This window comes from Pleurodeles waltl, chromosome 2_2 (genome assembly GCF_031143425.1).
Source record: "Pleurodeles waltl isolate 20211129_DDA chromosome 2_2, aPleWal1.hap1.20221129, whole genome shotgun sequence".
Lineage (NCBI taxonomy): Eukaryota > Metazoa > Chordata > Amphibia > Caudata > Salamandridae > Pleurodeles > Pleurodeles waltl.
In genome coordinates, this window is record NC_090439.1 from 232,215,582 (window position 1) to 232,231,192 (window position 15,611).

The following is a 15,611-nucleotide window of genomic DNA, read 5'->3' on the forward strand; positions in this document are numbered from 1 at the left end:
AACATCTTACTTTATTTTAGTGACACAAGGCCAAAAATATCTCAGAGGCAATACTACTTCTGGAGGTAAGTATTATACACAATACATACACTAGTAACCAAAATCAGGTAAGTACACAGTCATAGAATAGTGCAAACAGTAGAATATACAATAGATTCCAATGGGCCTAGGGGCAACAAAAACCATATACTAAAATAGTGGAATGCGAATGTCGAATCCCCCCCAAGGCAAGTGTAGTGTGAAGAGGAGCACTGGGAGGGAAGAGAACACCAAAGGTAAGCAAAGTACCCCACCCCAGAGCCCAGGAAAGCAGGAGTAAAGTACAGCAAGTTTCCTCAGGACACACTACAAGTCATAATAAAGGATTTTGCAAGAATCAAGCAAGACTGCAAACAACAAACAGTGGATTCCTGGACCTGAAGACCTGTGGAGAGAAGAGACCAAGTCCAGAAGTCGAAGACGAGTCCAGGAAGGACAGGAGCTCCTGCCAACCTAGAAGAAGATGCAAAAGTGGATTCTCCAGTCAGAAGAAAAGTACAGAAGTGCACCAAAGAAGATGGCTGTGGGTTCCTGCTCGGTGCAGGTGATGTCCCACGTCGAGTTGTTGGATGCAGGCTGTTTGCGTTGCTGGATTCTGCCAACAAGCCTTGGTTCAAGCAAGTACACGGTTTGCATCAAAAAGGAGCTGCCTGGACCCAGGAGGGACCTGGTGGTCTCAACTCGGTCTATGGAGACAGAGGGGGCTCTCACCACTTTAGAGAGCCTTCGGAAGACCAGGCAGCACCTAAGGGAGGCCCAGAAAATGGGGACAAAGAAGATGCAAAATGTGGTTGTTGCAGCACTACACAGGATGGAGTGCTGGGGACCTGGGCTACACTGTGCATTAAGGATTCTTGGCAGAGGTGCACAGAAGCCCAAGCAGCTGCAGGAGATGCAGTGCACAGGGGTACTGTCTCAGCATGGGGAGGCAAGCTCAAACCTCAACCAAATTTGGACAGCTGGACCTTTGGACAGTCTGGGTCACTTCGGTCCACCACTTGTGTTCCAGGGAGCATGCTCATTGTCAGAAGAGGAGTCACAGAGTACCGGTCATTATCGCAGAAGGGTGCCTGCAGAAGCAAGGAAGTGCCTCTGTCACTCCACGGGAGATTCCTTTGGTTCTTCTGGTGCAGGGTGAAGACAGGCAGTCCTAAGAGCGTGCACACCTTGGAAACTGTTGCAAAAGCTGGCTGGAGCTGAAGTTGCAGGTCACAGGAGTTGTCCTGGATACTTTATTGTAGTTACAGCGATTCCTGGAGCAGTCTGCAGTTGATCCGATGGTCAGAAGCTGAAGCAGAGGATGCAGAGGAGCCTTGGAGGAATCTTGCATACCAAATCTAAGGAAACACCTGCAAGAGGGACCCTAAATAGCCATCAGATGGGGATTGGTCACCTAACCAGGTAAGGGCCTCTCAGGACGGGTTTCTGATGTCACCTGCTGGCATTCGTCAATCAGATACTCCCAGAGTATCCCACAACCTTGAACTCCAAAATTGAAAAACCAAGGGGGACTCTGAGGGAGCACTGGGCGCCACCCCTGGTGTCTTGATGGACAGGGGAGTGGTCACTCCACTTTCCTTTGTCCAGTTTCATGTCAGAGCAGGGGCTGGGCATCCCTGAACCGGGGTAGGCTGGATTATGCAAGGAGGGCACCATCTGTGCTCTTCAAAGCATTTCCAGAGGCTCTGAGAGGCTACCCCTCCCAAGCCTCTAAAACCTATTCCCAAAGGGAGAGGGTGTAACACTCTCCTACCAAAGGAAATGCATTGTTCTGCCTTCCTGGGATTGAGTTGTTCAGTCCCAGTGAGAGGAGAAACCTGTCTGTAAGATGGCAGCAGCTGGGGCTGCGGTGGAAACCTCCGAGAGCTGGCTTGGCAGTACTGGGGGTCCATAGTGGAGCCCCCAGGGTTCATGGGATTGGCCCCGCAATACCAGATTTGGATTGTGGGAACAATTCCATGATCTTAGACACCTCACATGGCCATATTCGGAGTTACCATTGTGAAGCTACATATATGTAGTGACATATATGTAGTGCACGGTTATAATGGTATCCCTGCACTCACGAAGTCCAGGGAATTGGCCCTGGACAACGTGGGGGCACCTTTGCTAGTGCAAGGTGCCCTCACACACAGTAACTTTGGACCTAGCCTTCAGTAAATGGTTAGACATAAATGTGACTTATAAGTTACCTGAGTGCAGTGAAAATGGCTGTGAAATAGTGTGTGCACTATTTCACACAGGCTGCAGTGGCAGTCCTGATGAAAGGTTTGTATTAGCTCCTTATGGTTGACAAAAGAAATGCTGCAGCCCATAAGGATCTCCTGGAACCCCAATGCCCTGGCTACCTAGGTACCATATACTAGGGACTTACAAGTGGGATACAGTGTGCCAATCAGAATTGGAATATGGAGTCACTAATGTATAGTGACAAATTGGGTAAGTAGAGAGAGCATAAGCACTGGAGTTCTGGTTAGCAGAACTTCAGTGACACAGTTAAGCATATTGACAACACACATAGGCCACAAACTATGAGCACTGGGGTCCTGGCTAGCAGGATCCCATTGAGACAGGCAAAACGCACTGACAAATAGGGCTTTAACTATGGGCACTGGGGTCCTGGCTAGCAGAATCCCAGTGAGACAGTACAAACACACTGAAAAACACTCACAAACAGGCCAAAAATGGGGGTAACCATGCTAGAAAGAGGCTAGTTTCTCAAATAACCCCCACCCAAACGAAGGACAATAAGGCTAACCTTGGCCGGTTGAGACTTTATTACTTTATTGACTAAGTGGTGATAAGTGGAGAGTAGATCTGCAATAGAGTAGTGCCTTTCTTTATCATCCACTGTATTGTTACTTCTCTGTGGGGTTGTAAACCTCCCTGTTTGGCGATTTTTACCTAGAAAACAGTGCAAGTGTAAATTCTCATAGTCTCTATTTGTAAGTTTTAAAGTTGGGTAGCGGGATTGGTCCACTGAGCCTATGTCAAGACAGGGTTGGTGTCCTAAGGAAGAGAATGCCAGATGGGGATGCTGTCTCAGTAAAGCCTTAGCTGGGCAAACTGTTTGACCATATGGCTGAACAGGGTTGCTGTTTCTTTTGGGTTGGAGCAGGGCAGGGTTACTGTCCTATAAGCTCCACACTAGGACAGGGCTGCTGCCCTAAGTGTTCAGAGGTAGTGCAGAGCTGCTGCACTGAAGTTTTTCTGGGAGGGCTAGAGGGTTGCTCCAAATTTACTAAAACAGTGCAATTTTTTCAAATCTGGTTTAGTGGTTCCACAGATAGCTACTTTTACCTCTGGGAGTCCAGCTGTGGTGACTGGGGGCTCCCTTGGTACAGGTTCCACCCCAGGAGAAGTTTCTCCCACCACAGGAATGGTGTCCTTAGTGATAGGGTGGGGAAGGGATACTTTGATACCCTTTTTAACTGTTGGTTGAGAAGGTTCCTGAGACATCAAGCCCCTTTCTCTTCTTTGCTTTTTCATTTCACCTGAAATTAGAGAAAGCAATTCATCAGGGATACCGAGCATGGATGCATGGGTCCTAAACTCCCCCTCAGCCCAACCTAAGGCCTCTAGGTCATTTCCTAAGAGACAGTCTACAGGTAAGCTAGGTGATACCATCATCTGCTTTGGGCCAGTAACTCCACCCCAACTAAGTTGCACTACAGCTAAGGGGAGAGACTGAGTGGAGTTATTGACATCAGTAACCTGGCACTTCTGTCCAAGGAGGTGTTGTGCAGGTGACACCAAGTTTTCAGTCACCAAAGTGATACTGGCACCTGTGTCCCTGTAGGCCTGGGCCTCGACACCATTTATTAAAATTGACTGCTTGTACTTGTCCATGTTAAGAGGACAAGCCGCCAAGGTGGCAAGGCCAATGCCACCAGGTGTGACAGAAACTGTCTTGGAAGATTCTATCCCAGTTTCTATGATGGCCTCAAAAGTGAACACTACTATGCCCTTTGTTTGACTATTGCCAGTAGTCCCACCACTATTACCACTACTGGCAGGGGCACTAGAGCTTGATGTACTAGTGGTGGTAGGCTCAGGGGCTTTACCTCGATAGGACTTATCCCCTAGCCTATGGCCTTTACCTCTGCACACATAGCACCAGGGTTTTTTTATTATGTGTGAGTGAGAAGAAGAGGAATATGATTTATCCCTACCCACAGAGGAGTGTGTGGACCTGAAGCAGGATCTTTGTGCTTACCTTTATCCCCATGCTTATCTTGAGATTTTTCGACATCTTTCTTCTTTTCTTTGTCTCCCCCTTTATGAGCTTTTCTGCTCACCCTTGTTCTGACCCATTTGCCTGCCTTCTTTCCCAATTCTTGGGGAGAGGTCAGATCTGAGTCCACAAGATATTGGTGCAACAAATAAGACACACCATTGTTAAGAATATGCTCTCTCAAAATCAGATTGTATAAGCTTTCATAGTCAGACACCTTGCTGCCATTCAACCAACCTTCTAAGGCCTTCACTGAACAGTCTAGAAAATCTATCCAATCCTGTGAAGACTCTTGTCTGGTCTCTTGGAACTTGATTCTATATTGTTCAGTGGTTAAGCCCACTCCATTCAAGAGTGCACCTTTCAGAACATTGTAGTTGTCTGAGTCATCTTCTCTAACAATAAGGAGTCTATCTCTCCCCTTGCCAGTGAAAGACAACCACAGGCTAGCAGGCCACTGTACCTGAGCGACCCTCTGAACTTTACAGGCCCTCTTAAGTGCAGCAAACCACTTGTAAATGTCATCCCCCTCCATGCGAGGGGGGATAATCTTGTGCAGGTTTCTAGAATCAAATATGTTTTCTCTAACACTGGAATTTCTGAAACTACTGCTGCTGCTGCCACCATTGGGAACAAACCCATGTCTTTCCCTTTCCACAGCTAGGGATTCCCTATCTAAGGCCAACTGTTGCTGTTGCAGTCTCAGTTTGGCCTCCTCCAACCTCAGCTTTCTGAGTTCCCTATCTAGGGATTAATCCTCAGGGTTAGATATGTGGGACACTTCTGACACAGAAGTGACATGGGAATGAGCAGAGGTTGACCTTTCCCTGACTGTACTGACCTGGCCTCTGGGTGTGAAGGGTCCCACTACCAGCTACACTAAGAGGTTTGTTAAGGGAAAGATCTGTGGAAGGACCCTCTCCTGGATCTTCAGGACCCTCTCCTGAATCTACCCGGGTGGAATCTCCCTCTACCTCCCCTTCTGATTGTACCTGAACAGTAGGATGCTCCTGCTCATCTTGTAAGAGGAGATTCAAGAGAAATTCCTTGTTGGGGTTCTTCCCAATCCCTAAGCTTCTCTCCAAGCAGAGATCCCTCAGACTTTTGAAATTCAGACTTTCATTAGTGATCTTAACAACCCTGGGGGTAGCCTCTACAACAGACATAGTGAAAGAAGGAGTTTAGGGAGCAGAGTAAAAAGTTAGTAAACTATTTGATCTAACTTTTTAGAGAAAAAGAAAAGCTTTTCAGAACTTTTTAAAACTTTTAGAAAGTTTGATAGAACTTTTTGAAAATGACACAATGACAGCTAGGTACAATTGTATATAGCTCTAAGTATTGGAGTACACTTTTCTTGTGAAAAGCACCTGTAACAAAGTGGTAAAGCAATTGCAAGTACTTATCCCACCGCTGCACCACCAATGTAGGAGGCTGGCCTGGTTTGTATTGGGTACCTAAGGTACTTACATCTTATACCAGGTCCAGTTATCCCTTATTAGTGTAATGTAGGCAGTGTTGTAGCAGCTTAGGCTGTCTGGAGGTAGCTGTAGCAGAGCAGCTTAGGCTGAACTAGGAGACATGTAAAGCTCTTGCAATACCATTATAGTTACACAGTACTTATAAACAATAAAAGACAATGTCACCAAAAATAAAGGTACTTTATTTTAGTGACACAAGGCCAAAAATATATTAGAGGCAATACTCCTTCTAGAGGTAAGTAGTATACACAATGTATACACTAGTAACCAAAATCAGGTAAGTACACAGTCATAGAATAGTGCAAACAGCAGAAAATACAATAGATTGCAATGGGCCTAGGGGCAACACAAACCATATCCTAAAAGAGTACAATGCGAATGTCGAATTCCCCCCTAGGCAAGTGTAGCGTGTGGAGCGATGCTGGGAGTGTAAGAGAACACCAAAGGTAAGTAAAGTACCCCACCCTAGAGACCAGAAAACCAGGAGTAGAGTACAGCTAGTTTCCTAAGGACACACTACAAGTCGTGATAGACGATTTTGCAAGAAACAAGCAAGACTGCAAGCAACAAACAATGGGTTCCTGGACCTGAAGACCTGTGAAGAGATGAGACCAAGTCCAGAAGTCGAAGAAGAGTCCAGGAAGGACAGGAGCCCCTGCCAACCTAGAAGAAAGTGCAAAAGTGGATTCTCCAATCATAAGAAAAGCATAGAAGTGCACCAAGGAAGATGGCTGAGGGTTCCTGCTTGGTGCCGGTTATGTCCCACTTTGAGTTGTTGGATGCAGGCTGTTTGCATCGCTGGATTCTGCCAGCAAGCCTTGGTTCAAGCAAGTACACAGTTTGCATCAAAAAGGAGCTGCCTGAACCCAGGAGTGATCTTGGGGTCTCAACTTGTACTGAGGAGACACAGGGGGCTCTCAGCACTTTAGAAAGCCCTTAGAAAACCAGGAAGCACCTACGGGAGTCCCAGAACATGAGGACAAAGAAGATGCAAAGTGCGGTCATCGCAGCACTACAAAGGAAGGTCCGACGCTGCCGGAGAACAACTCAGGGAGCTGTACGTCACAGGATGGAGTGCTGGGGACCTGGGTTACACTATGCATGAAGGATTCTTGGAAGAAGTGCACAGAAGCCCAAGGAGCTGCAAGAGACGCGGTGCACAGGGGTACTGTCGCAGCACAGGGAAGCAAGCTCTTACCTCCACCAAATTTGGACAGCTGGACTTTTGGACAGTCTGGGTCACTTCGGTCCACCACCTGCGTTCTAGGGAGCATGCTCATCGTCAGGAGAGGAGTCCCAGAATACAGGTCATCATCGCAGAAGGGTGGCTACAGAGGCAGGGAAGTGACTCCATCACTCCACCGGAGATTCCTTTGGTTCATCTTGTGCAGGGTGAAGACAGGCAGTCCTCAGAGCGTGCACACCTTAGAAACTGTTGCAAAAGCTGGCTGGAGATTAAATTGCAGGTCACAGGAGTCGTCCTGGATACTTTGTTGCAGTTACAACTATTCCTGGAGCAGTCTGCAGTTGAACCGATGGTCAGAAGCTGAAGCAGCGGATGCAGAGGAGTCCTCGAGGAATCTTGCAAACTGAATCTGAGGAAAAACCCACAGGAGATACCATATATTTCCCTAAGAGGGGGACTGGTCACCTAACCAGATATGGACCTATCAGGAGGGGTCTCTGATGTCACCTACTGGCACTTACCAGTCAGATGGTCCCAGAGTATCCCAACACTTTAGAATCGAAGATGGCAAAACCCAGTGACACTCTGGAGGAGCTCTGGGCACCAGCCCTGGGGTGGTGATGGAAAGGGGAGTGGTCACTCCCCTTTCCTTTGTCCAGTTTCATGCCAGAGAACGGGCTGGGGGTCCTTGAACCGGTGTAGACTGGATTCAGCAAACAGGGCACCATCTGTGCCCTTCAAAGCATCTCCAGAGGCTCTGGGAGGCTACCCCTCCCAAGCCTGTAACACCTAGAGGAAATTCACTGTTCTGCCTTCCTGGGATTGAGCTGCTCAGTCCCCAGGGGGGCAGAGACCTGTCTGTGACGTTACAGCATCTGGGGCTGCAGTAGTTACCATTGTGAAGCTACATATATGTAGTGACATATATGTAGTGCAAGCTTATAATGGTATCCCTGCACTCACAAAGTCCGGGGAATTGGCCCTGGACAACGTGGTGGCACCTTTGTAGTGCAAGGGTGCCCTCACACACAGTAACTTTGCACCTAGCCTTCAGTAAATGAAGGTTAGACATATAGGTGACTTATAAGTTACCTGAGGGCAGTAAAAATGGCTGTGAAATAGTGTGTGCACTATTTCACTCAGGCGGCAGTGGCAGTCCTGATGAAAGGTTTATATGAGCTCCTTATGGGTGGCAAAAGAAATGCTGCAGTCCATAAGGATCTCCTGGAACCCCAGTGCCCTGGGTACCTAGGTACCATATACTAGGGACTTACAAGTGGGGTCCAGTGTGCCAATCAGAATTGGAATATGGAGTCACTAATGTATAGTGACAAAGTTGGTAAGTTGAGAGAGCATAAGCAGTGGAGTTCTGGTTAGCAGAACTTCAGTGACATGGTTAAGTACTACTGACAACACACATATGCCACAAAGTATGAGCACTGGGGTCCTGGCTAGTAGGATCCCAGTGAGACAGTAAAAACACACTGACAAACACTCACAAACAGGCCAGAAATGGTGGTAACCATGCTAGAAAGAGGCTACTTTCTCACAATCATTTATGTGGGAACCCCAGATAGGTTCAGAGTGAGTCAAGACAGATGAAATGGCCTAATTTCAAATAGTGTTAAATGGCCAATGAGTAGTGCACACAAGAATGCCAAATGTCAGCAAAAGGTGTGCCTTCTGTATACTTAGCTACCTCTTACATAAAATGATGACTTGCTGTAAAGCCCAGTGTGATGTGTGGACTTCTATTCCTTTCATAGTGTACTGTCAGTTGTGGTGGTGGTGTCCAGGTGCGATCAGTGCAGTGCCTCAGCAATGGAAGACCAGCCATTGGCTGCCCTCAGCATCAAAAACCTGGAACTTCACAGGCCTGCAATACACATTTCTGCCCTGCTCCCGAAAAAAAAGGTAAACAACACTTAGTTTTTTATGTTTTCTCACACAGGTCAAACATAGTTCTAGTTTCAGTGCCTCTCCCCTTTTTTCTGTCCTCCTCTACAGACTTCCTGGAGAAGCTTGTCATAGCAACGATAGGTCACGGGAGTTCCGCTTGAAAAACAGATAGCTTGATCTATTTATCTTTCTCTCACTACTAACCGTGTCACAGACTGCCTGGTTACAATTAATTGGATACTTGGTCGTGCAACACTTTCGCTGCCATCAAATATATGGTGCCAGTCACCTCATTTCAATTTGGATTTTTGCTGTGCCTATGTTACCTTTTGAGAATCCCAGTTCTGTCCCAAGGCAATATGATCACCATGTGCTTACGCAGCATCCTTAGATTTACGTAAAAGGTATCAATATGGGCCTTGGAGTTTTCACAATCCCTATTACTGCAGTAATATAGCATCACTGACAGCTCCTACACTCTGAAAATTGTCCTAGCATCATTGGTTTATAGACAATGGGTATAGTGATCCTATCATGAAAAGTAAGCCACTGGAGTTCTTGCTGAATGGAGGCAATATGACTGTATAGTTTTCATTATGTTATAGTTTAGCTGTAGAATGAAGAATAGTCTTGAGCAGGACTGGGAAAGAATGAAGAATCACTCCTTCACCAACTATCCTTTCGATAAATTCCTTCCTTCCTATTCCAGCCAACGTTACTTGTTTATGCCTACCTGGGAAAAGGTACTGCACATTCTTTCCTGCTAAGGATGACCCAAAATAAAGAAGTAGATAAAGTAATACTGTTATTTCACTAAATAGATAAGCATACTTTCAAATACTTCAAATACAGTAAGGCGAAGATTAAAAATTAGTAAATACAACAATGGTCGATATTCGACTTTCTGTCTTTTACAGACTGCTCTGTACGTGAATAGCGTTATTTTTATGAAAGTGGTTTTGCAATTCTGTCTAACTCTCATATTCTATCTTTTAGATGTTTTCTGCAAGGATTTATTTAACTGGTGCTACTTGGTGCCCCAGCATGGTGTTTGCAGTCACAAGTTTTATGGGAAACAATGTTGCAAGTCATGCTCGAAATCCAATTTGTAATGAAGAATTGACTATCGCGAATGGAAGTGTATGTCTTAGTGTCTGAGTTACCACTTCTGATTTGGGCTGCGCCTAATGACGATGGAGATCCTGAAGAGGACCGTGTTTGGCCTTCAGGGGAAAAAATCAACATCTCTCCCAACTATGCAAGCAGGAAATTCAAGAAGCCAGGCCATGAACCTTCCTCAGGAGTATTCTCATAGGAGCCAAACTGGACGCAAGGGCCAGTGCAAGCGTCCTGTCCATAAGAAGAGATTTGAAGAGTTTTAAGAAAAGAATTCAGTAATACCAATTTGTTTGCAGATCATTAGAGGTCTTGAAAAGCTCTTGAACTTTTCTGGTATGCATGACACTCTATGAAAGAAAACAGATGGAGGAGGTAAAAGTAAGGGTAGAACACAAGTGTAGCTCTTTTGCACCTCATCTCCCCTCAAAAGAGCAGTCCATCAAAAAGCCTTTTATGCCAAACATGAACTACAGTCGTCCATCCTACACATCGTATCCAAGCATTTCCAACATTTGCAGTTGAGCGGTTTTGACCACATCAGTGGTAGGGACTATAGTATGTTTTGCTCTTTAGCAAATAATTACTTCTAATAACTCTCACAGAAAGGAATTACATCAACTCTTGACCCTACCTTGAGTGAACTGAACCTTTTTTTAACATAATGTACCAATCAGGGAAAGGGGCAAACATATCAATCATGGTGCTAACTTTGCCCTCCCACTCACATGAACTCAGTCGCCTTGATTTTTGTATGAGTGTTTTTATTGAAACTACTTTTTTATGCTTTGTCGTGATAATAAAAAAGTAAGCATCTGTTATGCATCAGTTGCTTCTAGCAACTGATTTACCAGACATAGTCACCCTTAGACAATGTTAAGGTACTGCCACACTAGACGCAAGCTTAATAGAAGTTTTCTGAAGCATGAGGCGTTTCTCCTCGTTTCTAGCCCACGCATTAAAAGAAATAAAAATAAACTATTTACAATGTAAAGCAAGCTGCACACAATAAAACTGCAAGCAATAGCAGTTTAATTTCGGTGCCTACTGGAATTATACGTTTACCTGCAGCTGCGCCTGGAAGAGTGCATCTGAGTATTTATGGTTATGAACTTTTATAATAAATTTTTGTAAAAAGGTTTGGCACCGCCTGTGAAGTCTTGATTTCTAGCTGTCATTTATCAGATTTTAATTCAGAACATTAGCCGTGCCAGAAAAAAATGTAAACACTGATTCTGCCAGCAACCTGTTTTTTTTTTATTTCAAGCATGCTATTTACTCATTTTGTGCTGCATATTAAAGCATGTTGTTCCACTACAAAAAATGTTGTTACTAATATCTACTTCATTCACAAATATGGTTCAGGATACTAAGCACAATGGGACTTCAACATATCTTACACTGCTGTTGTTTGCTATATTGCCTGCTACAATTCTTTAGGCAAATTATCAGTCACAGGCACTGAAGCTATTCAAAGGCTTGCAGTACGTCTTAAGTACTAATGCCCCAATGTCTTGCACTCAGTAATAACAAGAGGCTAGATATACAGATCTGTTTTTGGGTTTTAAATGGTTCGAATCGTGTAATCAGGCCATTTGAGCCTGAAAAAAGCATTTTGGTATGTATATGGGCCCTATTAGCGGTTCGGTAACCCATGAACCAATCACAAATAGGGTTTGCTAGTCGTTTTTAGGAAGGGGATTGTTTTGGGCGTCCCTTCCTAATACTGAATCGCACTGGTATGTGTGAATGTTTTGCGACTGAAATGCAGTCACAAAACATAAGCATTTTACTGCCTACTTCAAGTAGGTGGTAACCCATTCGGAAAAAGGAAGGCGTCCCCAAGGGGGCCCATTACCCTTTGAGAATGGATACTCTTAAAAAATAAAATCTTTTTGAAACGCATCCTGTTTTCGTTTAAGGAAAACGGGCTGCATTTAAAATAAAAGTTTGCTTTATTTAAAAGCAATCACAGACATGGTGGTCTGCTGACCCCAACAGGAGACCATCCCTGTGATTTTGGCCATTCCCAAAGGGCCGCACAACAAGACCTACATCCTGAATATGAATGAGGTAGGTCTATCTGCGACTCACTGGGAATCCCAAAAAGTAGTAAACACACTTCAGTACATATGAGTTTGCAATAACTAAATAGCGAATCGCAAAAATTTGGTTTTTGTTAGTCACAAACCTTAAGGGAGAGATTTACGAAAAGTGGTGCTATGTGTGCGTTGCATTCAATATACAGAACACTATTGTGGTAGTCATGGAACTAGCTTCAGAATTTTTTATGCTAGGTTTGCGCTTTGCAGGATTAGCGTAAAACATTCTGATACTAATCCTGCAAAGCGTCCAGAGATCTTTTGAAACCAATGGGAGCCTTCCTTGAACACCTGCTCTGAGCAGGCATTAATAGTTCAGAAAAAAATGACACAAAGAAATCTCTTTGATTTCTTTGTGCCATTTTTCCAGCCCTCCTAATGGAGGAATGCCTCCTTTGCATACATTATGCCTGGCGCAGGCATAATGTAGCACAAATGGTTACAAAGTGGCACAATGCATGCATTGCGCCTCTTTGTAAATACGATATGCGATTTCGGTCTCTTTGGGCCACATTACCATAAGAAAAATGACACTAATGTGTTACAAGGAGGCACTAGGGGCTCGTAAATCTGCCCCCAACTTTTGTACATCTGGCACTAGATAGGGAATTTTGATGTTGCCAAAAACAGCTATTTTGTTAACATCAGGCACCATTGGGAAATTATCTGTCCAGCCTTCTTTGTATCTTTGGATTTTCACCAACTGCAAGCAATTTTCTTTATCTGACCCATTCTTTAACTCTTAAACCAGGGTTCAGAAGAAAGTGACCAGTTCCTAGCTCCTTTTTCATTCCTGGTGAGGTTAGACTCCTTAATGGTCTGGTATTCAATGGTGGCTTTTTAGGGCCTAGCGCTCTTTCAGTTACATTCGTGCCTTATACAGCAGAAGGAGCACAGTTTAAGGAAGCATTTCTATGAATCCTTGTTGCTTATATTTGATATGTTTTCACTATATACACAATTAAACATTTTACTCCGAAAACGGCAGCCTTTGACCAGAATATTGCTCCGGTGCTTTACTGGATGTTATGTCTTTCAGACAAGAAAAGCCAGAAAGTAAGGTTGGGGCATTTAGGTACAGAAGGAGCCTTTTATGCATGTGATCTATACATGTGTACTGCTATTCATCCTGTCATTGTAATGCACATTACTTATAAGTCCTTATTGCACTACATCCCTTTACTGAACCCCGAAATGCTTTGATTTTCTGAGGCCCTATGTTGACCCTATTTGATATCTCTGGCATCAATGAATAACTATGTCATATACCTTGGTGTACTGGGAATTCCAACATTGGCAGATTAGAGCAAAATGTAATCCCTCTTTCTACCCAGGCAAAGGGAAAAAAATGCCAACTGGACACTTTTTTGCTTGTTTGGCACTTTAAGCCTAGTGCCCCCTGAATCACCCTGTCTTGCACATGGAACAGTATGGCAGGTGTTATATTGTGTTGCCCCTACCCAGGACAGGGACGCATGTCCTTCTCTGTTGGTCATTTCTAGTCTGATTTGACTTGCTCCAAATGGTTTAGGTTATTTCTTTCATTTGACACCGGAAATGAAATTTCAATGTAACCACTATGTTCAAAGTTGCTTGACTTCCCTTTCACTACATGTACGTTTTGAGTCGACTGTGACAGCTCAGGCAGTGCCACTTCCCTGTGACCAACCCACCTATTCCACACATCCAAAATCTGGTACAGTATACAAGCCAGTAGCACACTGAAGGCAAGACCTTCTGTTGCTAGTCTCACCACAGGGCCATGGAGGCTGGCCGTTGGAAAGTAATTCACACCTCTGATCAGCTATTTTACAGCAGTGTGGAATTTATGTTGGCACATGGAATGGCAGCTCCTTGTATTTTGCATAACATAGAGATTGGACTTAATGAACTTAGGGGCATATTTATACTCTATTTGCACTGAATTAGTGGCATTTTTTTTAACTCTAATTCAGTACAAAACTAACTCCATATTTATACTTTGGCGCTAGTCCCGTCTAGTGCCAAAGTTATGGAGTTAAAGTCATTTTTTGGAAGAGGACACCCACCTTGCCTTAATGAGATGCAAGGTAGGCGTTCCTGTGCAAAAAATGACTCTATGGCCTTAACGCCATATTTATACCCCATGCAAAAATGGTGCAAAGCTTGCTTTGCCCCATTTTTTAACACCTGGGTCAAGGCAGGCGTTAGGGGACCTGTTGGCCTATTTACATGGTGGAACACCACGGAATAGGCCCACAGGTGCCCTTCCAGGCCTCAGGGACACACCCCACACACACCAGAGGGAATGCAGAGGATGGGAGACCCCATCCCTGGTAAGTACAAGGTAAGTATTGCATTTTAGTTTTTAAAGTGCCATAGGGGGCCCTGAAATGGGCCCCCATACATGGCACAGTGTGCAAAGGCCATGCCAGGCGACAATATTCCCCTGTGCTGGCCACTGGGGTGGTGGGCATGACTCCTGTCTTTTGTAAGACAGGAGTCATGTGGTATAGATGATTTTGCGTCAGAAAATGACTCTAAGCAGGTTAGAGTCATTTTTTTTACTCTAACCTGCCTAATGGTGCAAAACCCTTTTTTTCCATACCGCCAGCTCCACCCGACTAACGTCATTTTTTCTTACGCTAGCCTACCATTTGCACCGGCTTTCATCATTTTATAAATATGGTGCCCGGCTGGTGCACAGAAATGGTCAAGCTGGTGCTAAATGTTTTGGGGCAAAACTGAGTTAGTGCAATTTTGCACCAAAAAGAATAAATCAGGGCCTTAGGGCCTCATTTACAACAAACTGATCAATCCCAATCACAATGCGCCACTTTGCTTGCACCGCCCTGCACCCATCTAATGACACCATGGTGTGCTATATTTACAATACAGCGCACCATGGCACCTGTTAGCACAGCTGTGGCAAAATTTCTGATGCAGTTGTGGCGCTTTACTCGACTAGCAGTAAAAAATTTGATTCTAGTCCAGCAAAGTTCAAAGAGCCCCATTTAAAACGCCTAGTGTCGCTGTAACACCTGCCCTTGAGCAGGCATTAGAAAATGAAGCTAGAATGACACAGTGAAATCTTGTAGATTTCACTGCGCCATTCCTGTGTGCCTCTTAGCAGGGGAATGCCTCCCTTGCATACATCATACCTGGCACTGGTATAATTTGGTGCAAGGGTTTACAAACTGGTGCAGTGGTCCCATTGCACCAGTTTGTAAATGCAGCACTGTGCGAGGACTGTTTGCACTGCCGTAGCGTCAAAACAAATGATGCCAGGGCAGCGCAGGAGGCTTGTAAATGAGCCCCTAGGAGTCTTATTTAGAGTTTAGCAGACGTGATACTGTGTCAAAACGTGATGGGCAAACCCGTCCACTGTATTAGAAGTGCCATAGGCTACCTTGCACTTGTAATGAGGTGAACGAGACATTCCCAACATTTGTAACAAAGTTTCCTGTCTGCAAAACTCTTAATTGGAAAGGAGAAGCTCAATACTATCCAACATTTTGTTCCCACTTATTCGGTACATCAGTTCTACAACTTGGTCAAACACAGCACGGAGGTCCATG

At 44.8% G+C, this 15,611-nt stretch overlaps 1 protein-coding gene across 1 annotated transcript in view; it reads left to right on the top strand.

The window, feature by feature from the left end:
• The window catches only part of ADAMTS16 (ADAM metallopeptidase with thrombospondin type 1 motif 16), a 757,015-nt gene extending 745,924 nt beyond the window's left edge, over nucleotides 1–11,091 (top strand). The window contains exons 22-23 of the mRNA XM_069219698.1: nucleotides 8,704–8,851; nucleotides 9,833–11,091. Of these exons, the coding sequence (XP_069075799.1) occupies nucleotides 8,704–8,851; nucleotides 9,833–9,948 (264 nt within the window). The 3' untranslated portion in view covers nucleotides 9,949–11,091. The remainder of the gene's footprint in view (nucleotides 1–8,703; nucleotides 8,852–9,832) is intronic.
• The last annotated feature ends 4,520 nt before the right edge of the window (nucleotides 11,092–15,611 follow it).